At 45.5% G+C, this 13,679-nt stretch overlaps 1 protein-coding gene across 1 annotated transcript in view; it reads right to left on the reverse strand.

The window, feature by feature from the left end:
• The window catches only part of TSC22D1 (TSC22 domain family, member 1), a 171,068-nt gene extending 163,189 nt beyond the window's left edge, over window positions 1-7,879 (reverse strand). The window contains exons 1-2 of the mRNA XM_006837615.1: window positions 7,154-7,879; window positions 4,810-7,070 (exon numbers count right to left, since the gene is read on the reverse strand). Of these exons, the coding sequence (XP_006837678.1) occupies window positions 4,810-7,070; window positions 7,154-7,768 (2,876 nt within the window). The 5' untranslated portion in view covers window positions 7,769-7,879. The remainder of the gene's footprint in view (window positions 1-4,809; window positions 7,071-7,153) is intronic.
• Between the last annotated feature and the right edge of the window lie 5,800 nt (window positions 7,880-13,679).

Consider the following 13,679-nt stretch of genomic DNA (forward strand, 5'->3'; position numbering starts at 1 on the left):
ATAGTAAAGAAAACAGGAGAAAATTAGAAGGTCCATTATCTAAGTAAAAGGAATTGAGAAACAAAAAAACAATGCAAAGGAAGAAGAAATTAATCAACAACCTCATTCAAGAAAAGGCACCAGAATTAAATTATGTTTCCAGACTGACAGGACATGCCAAGTACTCAGCACTAGAGATGATAATATCCTAAAAGTCTTCAGAAATACATGAAAGGAGAAAAGAGCAGAGGAAGGGGAAAGAAACTCTATGAGAAATCAAGAGAGCTTCAGATTTCTCAAAAGCAACATGGAGGAAGCTAGAAAGCAATGAAGCAAAATTAGAACAAAATTTTTCACTTGGTTCTTTACTGAACCAAATAAAGCAGATGTCAGGGTAAGCTATAGCCACTGTAAAGCACCAAGTAAACCAAGAAAGAAGACATGGAATAGAGAGCTCTGGAATAGAAGAGGGTGAAAGGAACCTCAAGACAGCAGCTGATGTGGCGCTGTGGGTTAATGCACTGGACTGCAAGTTCACTTTGAACCAAGGTCGCCGGTTCAAGCTCACCAGCTGCTCCTTGGAAACACCATACAACAGAGCCACTACGTGTGGGTACTGACTCAACGGCACTTAAGGAAGTAACTGAGTAAGGGAGTAACAATAGCAACAGATAATTTTCATTTTCTATCCAGAAAGTTACCAGATACAGAAAAATTACAAAGTCAAGGAGTATTTTATTTAACAATACTTAGGTATATGATTTAGACACAGTTCTAAGGACTTTCCAAACTCACTTAATTCTCCTAACAACATCATGAGGTCGGTTCTATTACCACTTTTGCCAAAGAGGAAAGTGAGGCATAAAGAGGTTAAGGAGCCTGATGTTACATAAAACTTAAGTCAATGACAGAGGAATGCTCTCATCCCAGCGGCCAAGCTCCTAACCATCAAGCTAGACTATACATCTATATGCATGCAACTTAGACACTAGGGAATAAATACCACAGTAATCACTTAAATGCATCAGAATGCAAAGCAGTTTGAACTGCAAATTTGGTGGTTCAAGCTCACCAGCTAGCTGCTCCTTGGAAACCCAATACAGGGTCGGCTATGGGTCGGAATCAACTCAACAGCACTTAACAACAATAACAACATCATCTAAAAGAGGTGAAAGTGATTGCTTCTGTGAAAGCGAAAACGGGAAGAAGAGGGACATAAAGCTTTTTCTAAAATGACCTTGTAAACTATTTGACTCTTTAAACTGTGACCATGCAACATAAAAACATAAAAAATTATCATTTAGTATTTTATAGTTACGGAACTTTATGGGATACAATTGTCCTCTGATGTAAACAAAATGAATACTATCCCCATTTTATATATATATATATATAAAACCTCTTATTCCTCTTTAATAAATACTGGAGTCCTACTTTGGACTAGGACTATACTTAGATAGACTTCAATTTACTTCAAGGAAGAATGAAGAGGGACAAAAGAGCCAGTCTTGTTAGGTCATTTCTTTTCAGTCCATTGTATACAATCTATATGATCCTACATCTCTAATAGTTATAATTAAGATGAGGGAGAACATAAACTTTAAATCATGATAGAATTGACAACAATCCACACAGCAGAGAAAGGTCTGCCCATTAATTCAATCAAAAAATCTTTAGAGGCAACTCTTGAGGAACTCACAACCTTGTGGGGAAACTGGGTAAACAGGTCATTGTTGTTTGTAAGTGCCTTGGAGTAGATTGCGAACTCATAGCGATCCTGCATAGGGTTTCCACGGAATGGCTGGTAGATTTGAACTGCTGACCTTGAGGTCCAGAGCTTATCCTAGTGTCCCATGAAGACTTAAATAGAAGAACATTAAAAGTGCTAAGGAAACAACATTCCCTGGGGAAAACAAATGGTTCTCAGGAACACCTGAGGTGAGTCTTGAAAGCTGTATAGCAGTTGAACCAATTTTACAAAAGAGGTCACACTAACAGCCACAAAACACAAAGCATTTCAGTGTGAAATACCTGTATTTTCTCTGTACTGTAGCTTCATATTAAAATCTAAAATACGACCTTAATATCTTTACAAGAGTAATTTCATAAAAATCAAGATTATACATACTCTTAATGCCTTGATCCTTGTTTCTAATCTTTAATCTTTCCCAGTGGCCAAATGAAAACATTCTCCATGTCTAATCAACAATTTTTTTAAATCTAAAGCTTTAGAATATTACTTCAAAAGCTGATTATACAGAATAAAGCAAAACCAAGCCTACTGCCATCAAGGCGATTCCAACTCAGTGAGAACTGTTCCTTAGGCTTTCCAAAGCTGTGAATCTTTACTGAGGCAGACCACCTCAGAGCAGCTGATAAAGTCAACCACCAACTTAAGGGTTAACAGCCCGATGCTTAACCCACTGTGCCACATGGCTCCTTTAAATAACCATCCCTTGTTTGTGCTGCCACCAAAAAGTTTTATGTTTACATTATAATTTCAATCTACATACTGAAATACATATTAAATTTCAATATATAGACTGGAATTATAATGTACCTCTTCCATTGGAGACTAGTGATGGCGGAGCGTCCAGATGATGCAAGTGACACAGAAGTTAATATGAAAAGAAAGGTAAAAAAAATACATACATTTTAAAAATCATACACTTTTTAATCTAGTGTTGTTGCTGTGTAAAGCACCATCAAGTCGGTTCTGACTCATAGCGACCCTGTATAGGGGGGTTTCAGGACTAGTGATTACTATCAAATTTCCTTCCAAGGGCAACTTAAACTGAAACCAGTAACATTTCTTTTTCTAAACAATAGTGATAAAACGTAATAAATTATATATACATACACACACACATCTATAAATATATAGTCTTTCTAACCTTTACAAATGTGTTTTAAGGGTGAAATATTTTGATTTTTCAGAATTTAGTGGATACTTCTGAAACAGAAATATTCCAATCTTGATGACTTAACTTTGATGTTAATTTAACTAACAAAGGCTCAGATATGTAGCAAATTCAAAATAGGTACCCTGTCTGAAGACAACTCGAAGTACTGTAAGCCAGTATTTTCCACCATACTTCTCAGTATCATTTCATGTCTCTTCTGTAATTCCAAACCTCTCTACATAATTTGTCCCTAATTAATCGTAACTTCAGTTACTACCTGGAAAAATAAATGTTACTATTATCTTAATTTAATGCTTTCCCTACAGTTAAAAGCCTAGTTGTAAATTGCAGCATGTGACTTTTTCTGGAACAGCCAGTTGAAGAAAGCCAAGAGGAAAGCCTCCTACCACTAGGGAGGAAAAAAATGAGTCATGCCAGACCAGAAATGGTAATTACCAAAATCATGGTAGGTTTGAAGGTACAATGTTCGGGTTTTCAAACTACAATTCTGTACACATGATACAGAATACATCTGGTTAGGTAAACAAGATTTTAATTGTCTATTTGAAAAATAATGAAAACTCTGAAAGATAAGATTTCAAAATATTTCCATTAGCGAGCCTTTACCTTACCTATTTTTAACCACTAAAAAATCATGAAACCCTCACTGAAACATTTGGCCTTTGGTTTACATTTTAAATTACAATTAATTTGAAATATGCTCAATGTTTCCAAAGTAAAAATCACAAATATGCATAAAGGACACAAATGCTTCAGTTGGTTTAATGATCATTAAATCATTAAAATCTAAAACTAATGCCCAAATAATGAAATACCCTTTAAGCTTATTCAAAATGCTACAATGACAATGAATAGCCTGTTATAACTCCTATGTTATAATTTGATCAATACTAGTCATAGACTGGCAAGCTTGTGGAAAGGATTATTCCCTTAACGTCAACTTAGTTTTAAAGCAATGTAAAATCATGAGATGCTTCACAACTTTTCTAAAGCCAGCAGCTTCGAAGATTCAATAGGCATGATTAGCATATTATTTCAAATGTAACTGGGAAAACACTCGTTTAAGAATATATTTTCAGCTTTAAGTATTCATTTGGTAAGGGAAAAGGGGAACAGGTAGAGTAGATTAGCAGGGAAACAGGTCTTCTTTTCATGCTTCTGTAAACCCAATCCTTCCAGACTTTTACTCTAAAATGGCTACCACCTTGGTCTCCTATGCATAAGGAGAATGCTCAGCAGGCTCCTATCCAAGGTATCCAGTGCATGCCCTCCTCCCCTGCAAAATTTCTTATGATTCCTATTCCTTTACTGCTCAGATCAAATGTCCATTAAATAAGTACACAAAAATGGATCGATTACAGCTTGAGGGCACCTCTATGAGTATCACCCAGATTAGGTCATCTTTCCTACAGTTCTGACTAGGAAAAGAAGGTAACATTATCTACATTATCTTTTAGACTCAAATCAAACACAGTGGAACTGGAAAAGGATCGCCCAGTAAAGGAGACACTGATGTGCGGACCACAACCACCCCAAAGGATGATTAGAAGGATTTTCGTTAACTCCAAAGAATGGATTAACTATTTGTGGGTGAGCACAAATTAAGCTTCTGTTCATTATTAATCTTTCTCAAAAGCATTTTATTAATAACACATGCTTGGTGCCCCAAAACCTATCTTTAATATGAAGCTAAGTTCAACTACTCTGACACCGTTTTACTATGAAAGACCATTCTTGTCCACTCTGAAACCACTGGGTAACACACACTTACTCTAGGAAACACTTACCATGAAAATGCATTTCCACATACAAAAATGAAAACAACAGATATTTTAAATTGTAAAGCTACTAACTAGATTAATTTCGAACCTGTTGAATGTCTGCAGAAAATATGGCATGATCTTACCTCTCATCCTCGCCATCCACCAGGGGTGTCGTCAGCGGTAGCACCTTCAACGGGAAAAGAGAAGCAGAGGCGGCTAGGCTGCTGCTACTCCCATCTGAAACTGCTGACATTCCCCCACTGTCACCACTGATAGTCTGAGGTAAGCCACCTAAGCAAGGTTCCACTGGGCGCCTGGCATCTTCAATTTGGCTTCCAATTGCCTGAGCTAATGATTGTGCAGAGAACTGAGTAGAACTCAGCGGTATTTGTTGAGCCAAGGGCAAATTTATATTAGTTGCTATCAAGGGAGGTTGACTAACACTTTGAACCAAATTACCATTTTGGGTGGCAGGGGTTTGTGCTATATTCTGTGGTGGAACCAAGTTTGTTGGGGCTGAAGGCATTGCAGGAGGAACAGTTGCGCTAACCTGATTTGTAACAGAAATACTAGTAGCAGCGGGCAAAGGACTAACTGCAGGCAACTGCTGTGAAACAACTCCTTGAACTACTGACTCTATTCCTTGAGGCTGGGGAGGCACAGTTAACAAGGTACTTTGGGGTGCAATGACCAATTGTTGAGGAAGGCTTGAAGCACTAGTTTGAACTCCCTGATGAAGGATCCCAGTTTGAGCAGGTGGAACTACTTGTGAAGATGGAGGAGCACCTTGCTGAATAACTGAAGGTGTGACTTGAGTAGAGGGCTGCTGCACTGCAGTAGGGATGTTTGCTTGTTGACCAATATTTGCAATCTGACCACTAAAAGGTACAGCGGACACTGCTGTTTGAGCCTGGCCAGCGGCTTGGCCGGATGCCCCTGCAGGTTGTGTTTGGACTACTGTAGACTGCACTGGCAGCTGGATGCCCTGTGGCTGAGCCACAGGAATCATAGGAGCTCCTGCTCCCACTCCTGCAGAACTAGGCTGGCCGGCGGACACTGCTGCCTGAAGAATCGGTTGCTGCTGTCCATACTCTGAAGGAGGATTTTGAGTCACTAATTTACCATGGCCTGGCACCATCTGTGTAGGAACAGTCGCTTGCTGTTGTCCGTATTGTAACTGTTGGGGTGGTGCCCCTGGAAGGGGAGTTTGCACTGGAGGCACCGGCTGAGAATACGGCAGTTGGGGTTGAGCCAAACTAGAAATGGAGGGCTGCTGACCTAAAGCTGAAGTTACACCAACCACATTCACAGGCGATGGCTGGATACCAGTTGCAGCATTGATACTGGCTTGCAGAGGTACTGGCTGAAGACCTTGCTTTTGCTGATAGCTCAGTTCTTGAGGCTGTAATTGGACTTGTGAGATCTGTGACTGGGAAACACTCTGGGGCATGCTAACTGCTGAAATACTCTGCGGACCAGTGCTACTGAAATCCATCTGTTGAGGGGCCACCCCTTGAAGAGCTGGTTGCTGCTGCTGCACCACCACAGTCAGGGCTCCCATCTCCCCACTGCCCACACTCTCTGTGTAATGACTCAGAATGCTGACACTACTGCTCACCGAACTGCCACTCGTGCTCTCCCTCTCCGAAGTCACTTCCACCGGGTTTTGTTTCACAGTCTCCACCACTTTATTGATCACCACACCTTCCGCAGCAGGTGCAGTGTTTTCTTTTTCATAGAACTCAGTGCAAGTCCATCTACCTTTCTTAAAGGGTTCCGAACTGGTATCTAACTTCACAACTCTGAACCTCGATGTGTTGACTGTTGGTTGTTGCTGTGGAGTTGGAACAAATCCGACAGCCATCCCTGCAGCTGCGTTAGGGACACTGTTAACAACAGCAGAGGATGAAACAGAACCATTGCCCATGCCACTCAAGATATTCACATTGACACTGCTGCTAACTCCAGGCCCAACACTGGCACTAGCAGCACCAGGAATATTGCTAGGATTCACGTTAGCATTACCAAGCACGCTGCTTGTCACATTAGGATTAATACTACCCACAGCAGTAATGTTAACATTATTCATTGTACTAGTCCCAGTAACAGAATTTACACTGACACCACCAGGAGTACTCGGAGTGCGCATATTAGTCATTACAGATGCAGGTGAGCCACTAGATGATACAGCAGAAGTTGGTGCAGCTGGTATCACACCGTCAGAGCTTCCAGTAGTAGAGAGTTTTCTGGACACTGGGCTTGAGGGTGGCCCTCCAGGAATGGATGCACTGGCCACACCAGCATGGGATGGATGGTGATGCCCATGATGGAGGTGGTGTCCATGATGAATGTGGTGGTGGTGATGAAGGTGGTGTGGATGGGCATTCCCATTGATCACAACGTTCTGTTGTGGAAGGTGAGGCAAAGGTGGTGGAGATGGTGGTGGTGATGAAGGTGGTGTGGATGGGCATTCCCATTGATCACAACGTTCTGTTGTGGAAGGTGAGGCAAATGAGGCTGAGGAAGGTGAGGCTGGTTGGGAGAGACTGCCCCAGGTGTCTCGGCTTCCTGGAAGTTATTGAGAGTCTCTTCTGAGGAGCTGCGTTCAGGTTCCCCTAAGTCAGTCGCCCTGGAAAGTGACACATCAAGGATCTCAGAAGAAGACAAATCTTCCGTGTGCGACTCATCCAGATCATCATAACTCTCCGTATCCTCTGCTATACTGTTGTTGGAGCTGATACTGGCGGAGATCTGCGCTGGAGTAACGCTAGTTATCTGGAAGCCACTTTTCTTTTTCATTTGCGTTCCGCCGCCGGGCGCAAGAGGCTGTGCCTGCAGCTGAGCCTGCGAAAGGAGGTTCAGGCTTTGTGGAGGCGGAGGCTGTGGTCCCGACGTCGAAGATGCTGCAGGAAGCGGCGGCTGGAGCAGCGACGGAGGCGGAAAATCCTCGGAAGATGGGACACTACTCCCCACGCCGGTACCTGCTGCATTGAGAGCGGAGGCGCTGCCGCTGCCCCTCCGAGGGAACAGAGCCGGGTGCGCCATCTTCCTCGCACTAATGTCTGCAGCAGCGGCGGCGGCCGACTCTGGCGGCTGGTGCATTGTGTTGGGGGCCGGGGGGCGGAGAAGCCGAGTGCAATTTCCTTCTGCACCGTAATCTTTGTATTCAAAAGCCCGAGAGGAAAACGCGGCTGCCGCTCCGCCGAGCGCGATTCCTCCTCCTCTTCCTCCTCACTCAGCCGAAGGCACCGGCGCCGGTCGCTCCTGCGTCCGAGGGCGAGCTTCGGGAAGGGAGGATGAACGAGGGTGAACAGGGCGGCCGGGGTCCCGAAGGGGGGCCCCCTTCAGTCCTTGGCCATCCTTTTTACCCTCTAGCCTCACACCCCCCTTTATATTCCGCTTCACGTGGGGTGCGGGGCAGGCGGGAGGGGAGCGAAGGGACGAGGGAGGGGAACCGAGGAATGCCCACCTTCTCCGGCCAACTCAGAAGCCAGCTCAGCCCCCTGCTGCCGGTGCGGCGGCGGCGGCGGCTGCAACCCCCTCCCGGCCGCTCTGCACGAAGGCAGCGCGGAGCGAGTCCGCCGGCCCCTCGCCACCCCCAGCGCCGCCGCCGCCGGCGCGCCCCAAGCTCAGTGTCGCTCAAACCTCCCCTCCCGGCCCCGCTGCCCCCGCGGCGCCCTCCCCCCACGCCCCGCGGACCCTTTCAAACCCCCTGGGCTCGCGGCGTCTGCTCCGGGAAGAAACGCTGGCCGCGGCTGGGGCCGGAGCGGGGCGGCGGCGGGGCGCCCGGTACGCTGAGCCGAGCAACGAGGCGCGGGCGGGCGCGCAGAGACGCCGGGTCCTCGCGGAGCACGGCCGGGGCGCGGCGGCGGCGGTGGGAGCGGGAGCCCAGGGATCGCTCCATCACTGGCAGCCATGGAGCCGGAGCATTTTCCTCCCTCGGGGCAGGCGCCTCGGCTCAGCACACGTCCTCGGGGAGGAAGGGGCCGGCGCCCGAGCCTCCCCGGAGGGCGGCAGGACGTGAGCTGGAGCGGAGGGCTGCGAGCCTCTCTGGTCCTCTGGTCCGCAGTCGGCTCGACCTCACCGGCTGCTCCCGCGGCCCAGGCGGGAGGGGGCCGCAGGCGGCGGCGGCTCCTTTCTCCGCGGCGTTGGTGGCCAGACGGGCTGGTGCAGCGACTGCAGCCGACGCCGTTCAAAGGAACGAGAGGTGGGGTTGGTCGGTGTCGGCAAACGGGGCGGGTGAGTGGGTGGGTGTTGAGGGAGGGTGTGGGGCGAGGAGGGGGCTGTGGTGGTTGTTACTAGTGCTCCGCTCCGGCTCCCTCGGCTCCGCCGTATCCCCCAGTCTCTCGCGGCATTGGGAGAGGAGGGACCAGCGCCCGAGCGCAGAAGGAGGAGGGGCGACTGCCGGCGAGAGGAGGAGGTGGAGGTGGCGGTGGCGGTGGCGGTAGCGGTGGCGGGGGGGAGGGGGCAAGGAAAGGAGACGAGGGAAGATGGCGTCTGCGCATGCGCCCCGGAGCCGCAGACATAAAGCCTCGTCTGGCCGGGAAGGAGGCGGCAGGTTTTCGGCCCTTGCCGAGCGCTAGTCTCTCCACGGAAATTGCCGAGAGCTGGCGGAGGCGCCGACGCAGGGGGTGGGGGTGGGGAATTTCGGCCGAGGGAGCGGATCCGGGTCGGACTGTGGGATTCTGAGTAGGGGTGGAGCACACTGAGGGGTCGGGGAGGCGCGCGCTAGGTTAGGTGTGTCCGCTCTTTTCTCACTCGCGGCCAGTGCGCGGGCTCGCGGCAGAGGAGGGGGCGCTTTTGAGAGGGGCGGGGCCCGCAGAGGGTGCAGGAACCCTGCTCTCGGGTGCGAGCGCTGGTGGTGGTGTCCCCGCCTGCGGAATGGCTAATGAGACTTTTCTCCGCAGCAACAGCATCACGAGTTTGAGTTCCCAGGAGTCTGCCGTCGCCGCCGTCACGACATGAGTCAGGCTTTCTTCTGGGCTTGCGGCGGAGCCTTCCTCCCCCTCGCCGTACCTGGCCTCGCCCCCAGTGCCCCCTGGCCTCGCTCCCAGTGCCCCTGGCCTCGCTCCCTCAGGGGATGCCGGGAACTGCGAGTTCTGCGCAAGACCGATGGCTCCTCGACATAGGTGTTGTCTTTTGTGCAGTGCAACTGTGGCTGCCATGCGGGTCCCCTCACCCTTTGAGGGCCGGTGGTGAGCCAGTCGAGCAGATGTTGCAGATGTTTGCAGTTAACTGCCTACGGTCTTCGGGGAGACCCTCATTTAGAGAGGGAGTGGTTGCAGGAAAGCAGCCCAGCCCAGCCCAATGAACCAACTGACCTCAACAGGTGGAGCTGATTCTCAACAGTGGCGCCTTCTTGCTGAATTATGGACCCTATGGGTTTGAGTCAAAAGGCATTGTTAGAATTCAGGTGTATAAAAATAAATGAAGAATGCCTTTTAGGGTTGAGAAAGAAAAAAAAAATAGAAATTCCAGGGGTTTTTTGTTGTTCATAGATTTTGAACACTCAGGTTTCCCCTGCTGCCCCATAATACATAGTACAACATTCCTATAAAACCTGTTGTAAACGTAAATGACATAAAGCAAAGAAGCAATTAACCATTGATTCATATCAATGGGAAAATGTTTGTGTTCCCAGACCAAAAAGCAATCCACCAAACTACCAAATAATATGAAACCTAAACAGCAACACTAATAAATACAGTTCAAAGTAATGGTGGCTTTATGCTGAAATGCTGAGTGTCTTTCTTGGGGAAGAAGGTTGGCGATGCCACTACTACTCGCTCGCGTTGTGCTCTGCCTCTTCAACAGCTCCCTGCAAAACAGTAACTGAAGGGTAATTTCGCTTTTCTCCTTTCATAAAAGCTGCAGTCCTCATTGGATGTCTTTTGGTTGGGGAAAACATACCAATATAAGTCTTTCATAAAAGCGAAGTGGTATAAAGTGAACTTTCAAAAAGTGGGGATACTTGAATTTCTACATAAGCTATGTTAGGTTTGACTGGAGGCACTCTACTTACTGCATGCTGCTTACCTGGCATTACATGACATTTCAGTGCTAAGCCTTTTTACTACTACTCATTCAGGAAACAACAGCACAAACTAAAATGCCTAAAGGAATTTTTTAAATTATTATAATAATTAGGAGACTAAATGTGTAAGATTATACTTCTGGTTCAGGAAACCTAACATCCACAATGATATCAGATTAAAGCATAATCAATTGGGTTTTGCAGATTTTTAAAGGAACGCTAGATATTCAACATGTTACCTGAACTTTCCCCCTAATTCCAGTCATCAAAAAGAATACCAAGATTTGCTTAAATTGTTGAGTGGAAATGCACCTTCAACACCTGTACAGAACCCATGCTTTATCTGTGGTCTCCCCCATTAAACTGAAAAGGCAACAATGTATTTTTTACTTTAAACTATTAACAAGAGCTCTGTGCTAGGTACAAAGGTGTTAAATGCCATCAGTTAATTCTGACTCAGCAACCACACTAGGGTTTCCAAGGCTATAAATCTGTACAGGAGCAGAAAGTCTCATCTTTCTCCCGAGGAGCAGCTGGTGGGCTTGAACCACTGACCTTGTGATTTGCTGTCCAATGTTTATCCTACAGAATTTAGGCTCCCAGGTGCAAAGTTGTTAAGTGCCGTGGCGTCTGTGCCGACTCAGTGATCCTGTATAGGGTTTCCAAGGAGCAGCTAGTGAATTTGAACTACCAACCTTGTGATGCAAACCCAAAATAAAAGGACACAACTGTTGAAAATGATGGAATAAAAGTCAAATACATTTGAAAAAAAAAAACATTTTTATATTCAGGAATTCATACGTGAATTATTGCATTTATAGTTACGATCTCTTGTGTATTTTATAAAAACAATCATCTCTTTTTTAATCTCCCAAAAGCTATTGTAGCAAGTGATATACCTAGTTAACCGCTGCCATCCTTAAAATGCAAATCTGATGTAATTTTCAACAGATTCTGAATGGAAAATAGAAACTGCTATGGAATTTAGACAGGAAGAATGCAGTTTCTTTGAACTACAGTGTGAAAGAAAGAAATGCTCTTAATATGTCAAAATAATGTCTTAGGTCAAAGTTTTAAATCACCCCAAATACCAACTCAACATTCTTTCTTGTTATGGCGTCAAGGAGGTTCTGCCTCATATCAACCCTATACACAAGAGCACAAAACACTGTCTAGTCCTGTGATACCCTCCCAATTGTTACACTTGAACCCATTGCTGCTGCAACAGTGCCAATCTATCTAGGTGGGGGTCTCCCTCTTTTTTACTAAGGCGTTCTGCTCCCTTAAAGATTTACAGCCTCAGAAACCCTGTGCAGGGTCACTATGAGTCGGAACCGACTCCACGGTACTTAACAACAAAAACAACCACTTTACCAAGCATGGTATCCTTTTCCAGGGAATAATATGTCAGAAGTATGAGTGACGAAGTCTCACCGTCCTGGCTCCCAAGAAGCATTCTGGCTGTACTTCTTTCAGCAATGATTTGTTTGTTCTTCTGGCAGTCCAACATATATTTAAATAATCTTCTCCAACACCATAATGCAAATACATCAATTCTCCTATCGTCTGCTTTATTCATTGTCCAACTTTAATACGCATATGAGGAAATGGAAAATACCATGGCTTGGGTCAGGTACACTTTAGTTCTCAAACAGACATATTTGCTTTTCAACACTTTAAAGAGGTCTTATGCAGCAGATTTGCCTGATACAGCATATTGTTTGTTTTTTTGACTGCTGCTTCCCTGAGTGTTGATGGTTATGTGCAGTGTTGGGGAGTCAGCTCCGACTCATAAAGATCCTGTATAGGGTTTCTGAGGCTATAAATCTTCATGGGAGCAGAAAGCCTCATCTCTCTCATAGAGCAGCTGGTAGTTTCGAACTTCTGACCTTGAGGTTAGCAGCCCAATTCGTAACCACTATGCTATCAGAGCTCCTTCATCATTAAGTATTTTACATCCTTTTCGCCTTCAGCAAGCAAGGTTGAATCAACTGCATATCACAGGTTGTTGATGAATCTCCTCCAATCCTGATGCCAGTTCTTCTTTGTAACCCAAAATTGTAACCGAGTTTCTCAGATTATGTGCTCAGCATCCAGACTGAATAAGTAGAGTGAAAGGATGCAACCCTGGCGCTACCTAAATGTCCACTAGGATTGTCTGAAGCAAAAGAAACACATAAAATGCATTGAAGTCTCACCCACAGTTGAAGAATGAAAGAATTGTTGAGATAATCTTAAAGAAGCCAATAGTTAATCCTAATGACCATTGTTGATTGTTTTGATGACAGAGAGATATTGTTTATTGCTTTAAAAAAAAAAATGTGATTTTTTTTTTATTTTTACTCTTTCAGAACATAAAATGAAGAGAAAAAAAAAATTTTTTTTTAAATGCCTTTTGCTTGCCAAGACCCCTATTTGGGCTGCCTCGGGGTCCACTAAAATAGAAAGTAACTACAACTAAGGAAATCTGAGTTTTTTAAATGTGCCTTTCCCTCTCTCTAGTTGCCAAAATCTCTGTGGCCATCAAGTCAGTTTCAACTCATAGCAACCCTGAATTGGGTTTCCGAGGCTGCAAATCTTTGCAGGAGGAGAAAGCCTCATGTTTTTTTCCACAGAGCTGCTGTGGGGCTCAAACTGCCAACTTTGTTGTTTACTGTCTAGTGCTTATCCTACGGAGCCACCATGCATGAATACAAATAAGAGGGAGCTTCAAAAAGTCCAAAGAAAACTTTTGTTTTCTTTTCATTCTATTTTCAATAAACTTTTGGAAGCCTCTTTGTACGTTAAAGTAAACAGAAACACTTAGGTTATTGTTGTTAAGTGCCATTGAGTTGGTTCTGACCCATAGAATCCCTGTATATGGTTTCCGAGGAGCAACTGGTGAGTTTGAACTTCCAACCTTGAAGTCCAAACGGCTTTGCAGTCTGGCGCATTAACCCACAGCTCCACACTAGGACTTCATGTGTTAGGTGGTGGTGG

Source organism: Chrysochloris asiatica, unplaced genomic scaffold, assembly GCF_000296735.1.
Source record: "Chrysochloris asiatica unplaced genomic scaffold, ChrAsi1.0 scaffold00022, whole genome shotgun sequence".
Taxonomy (NCBI): Eukaryota; Metazoa; Chordata; class Mammalia; order Afrosoricida; family Chrysochloridae; genus Chrysochloris; species Chrysochloris asiatica.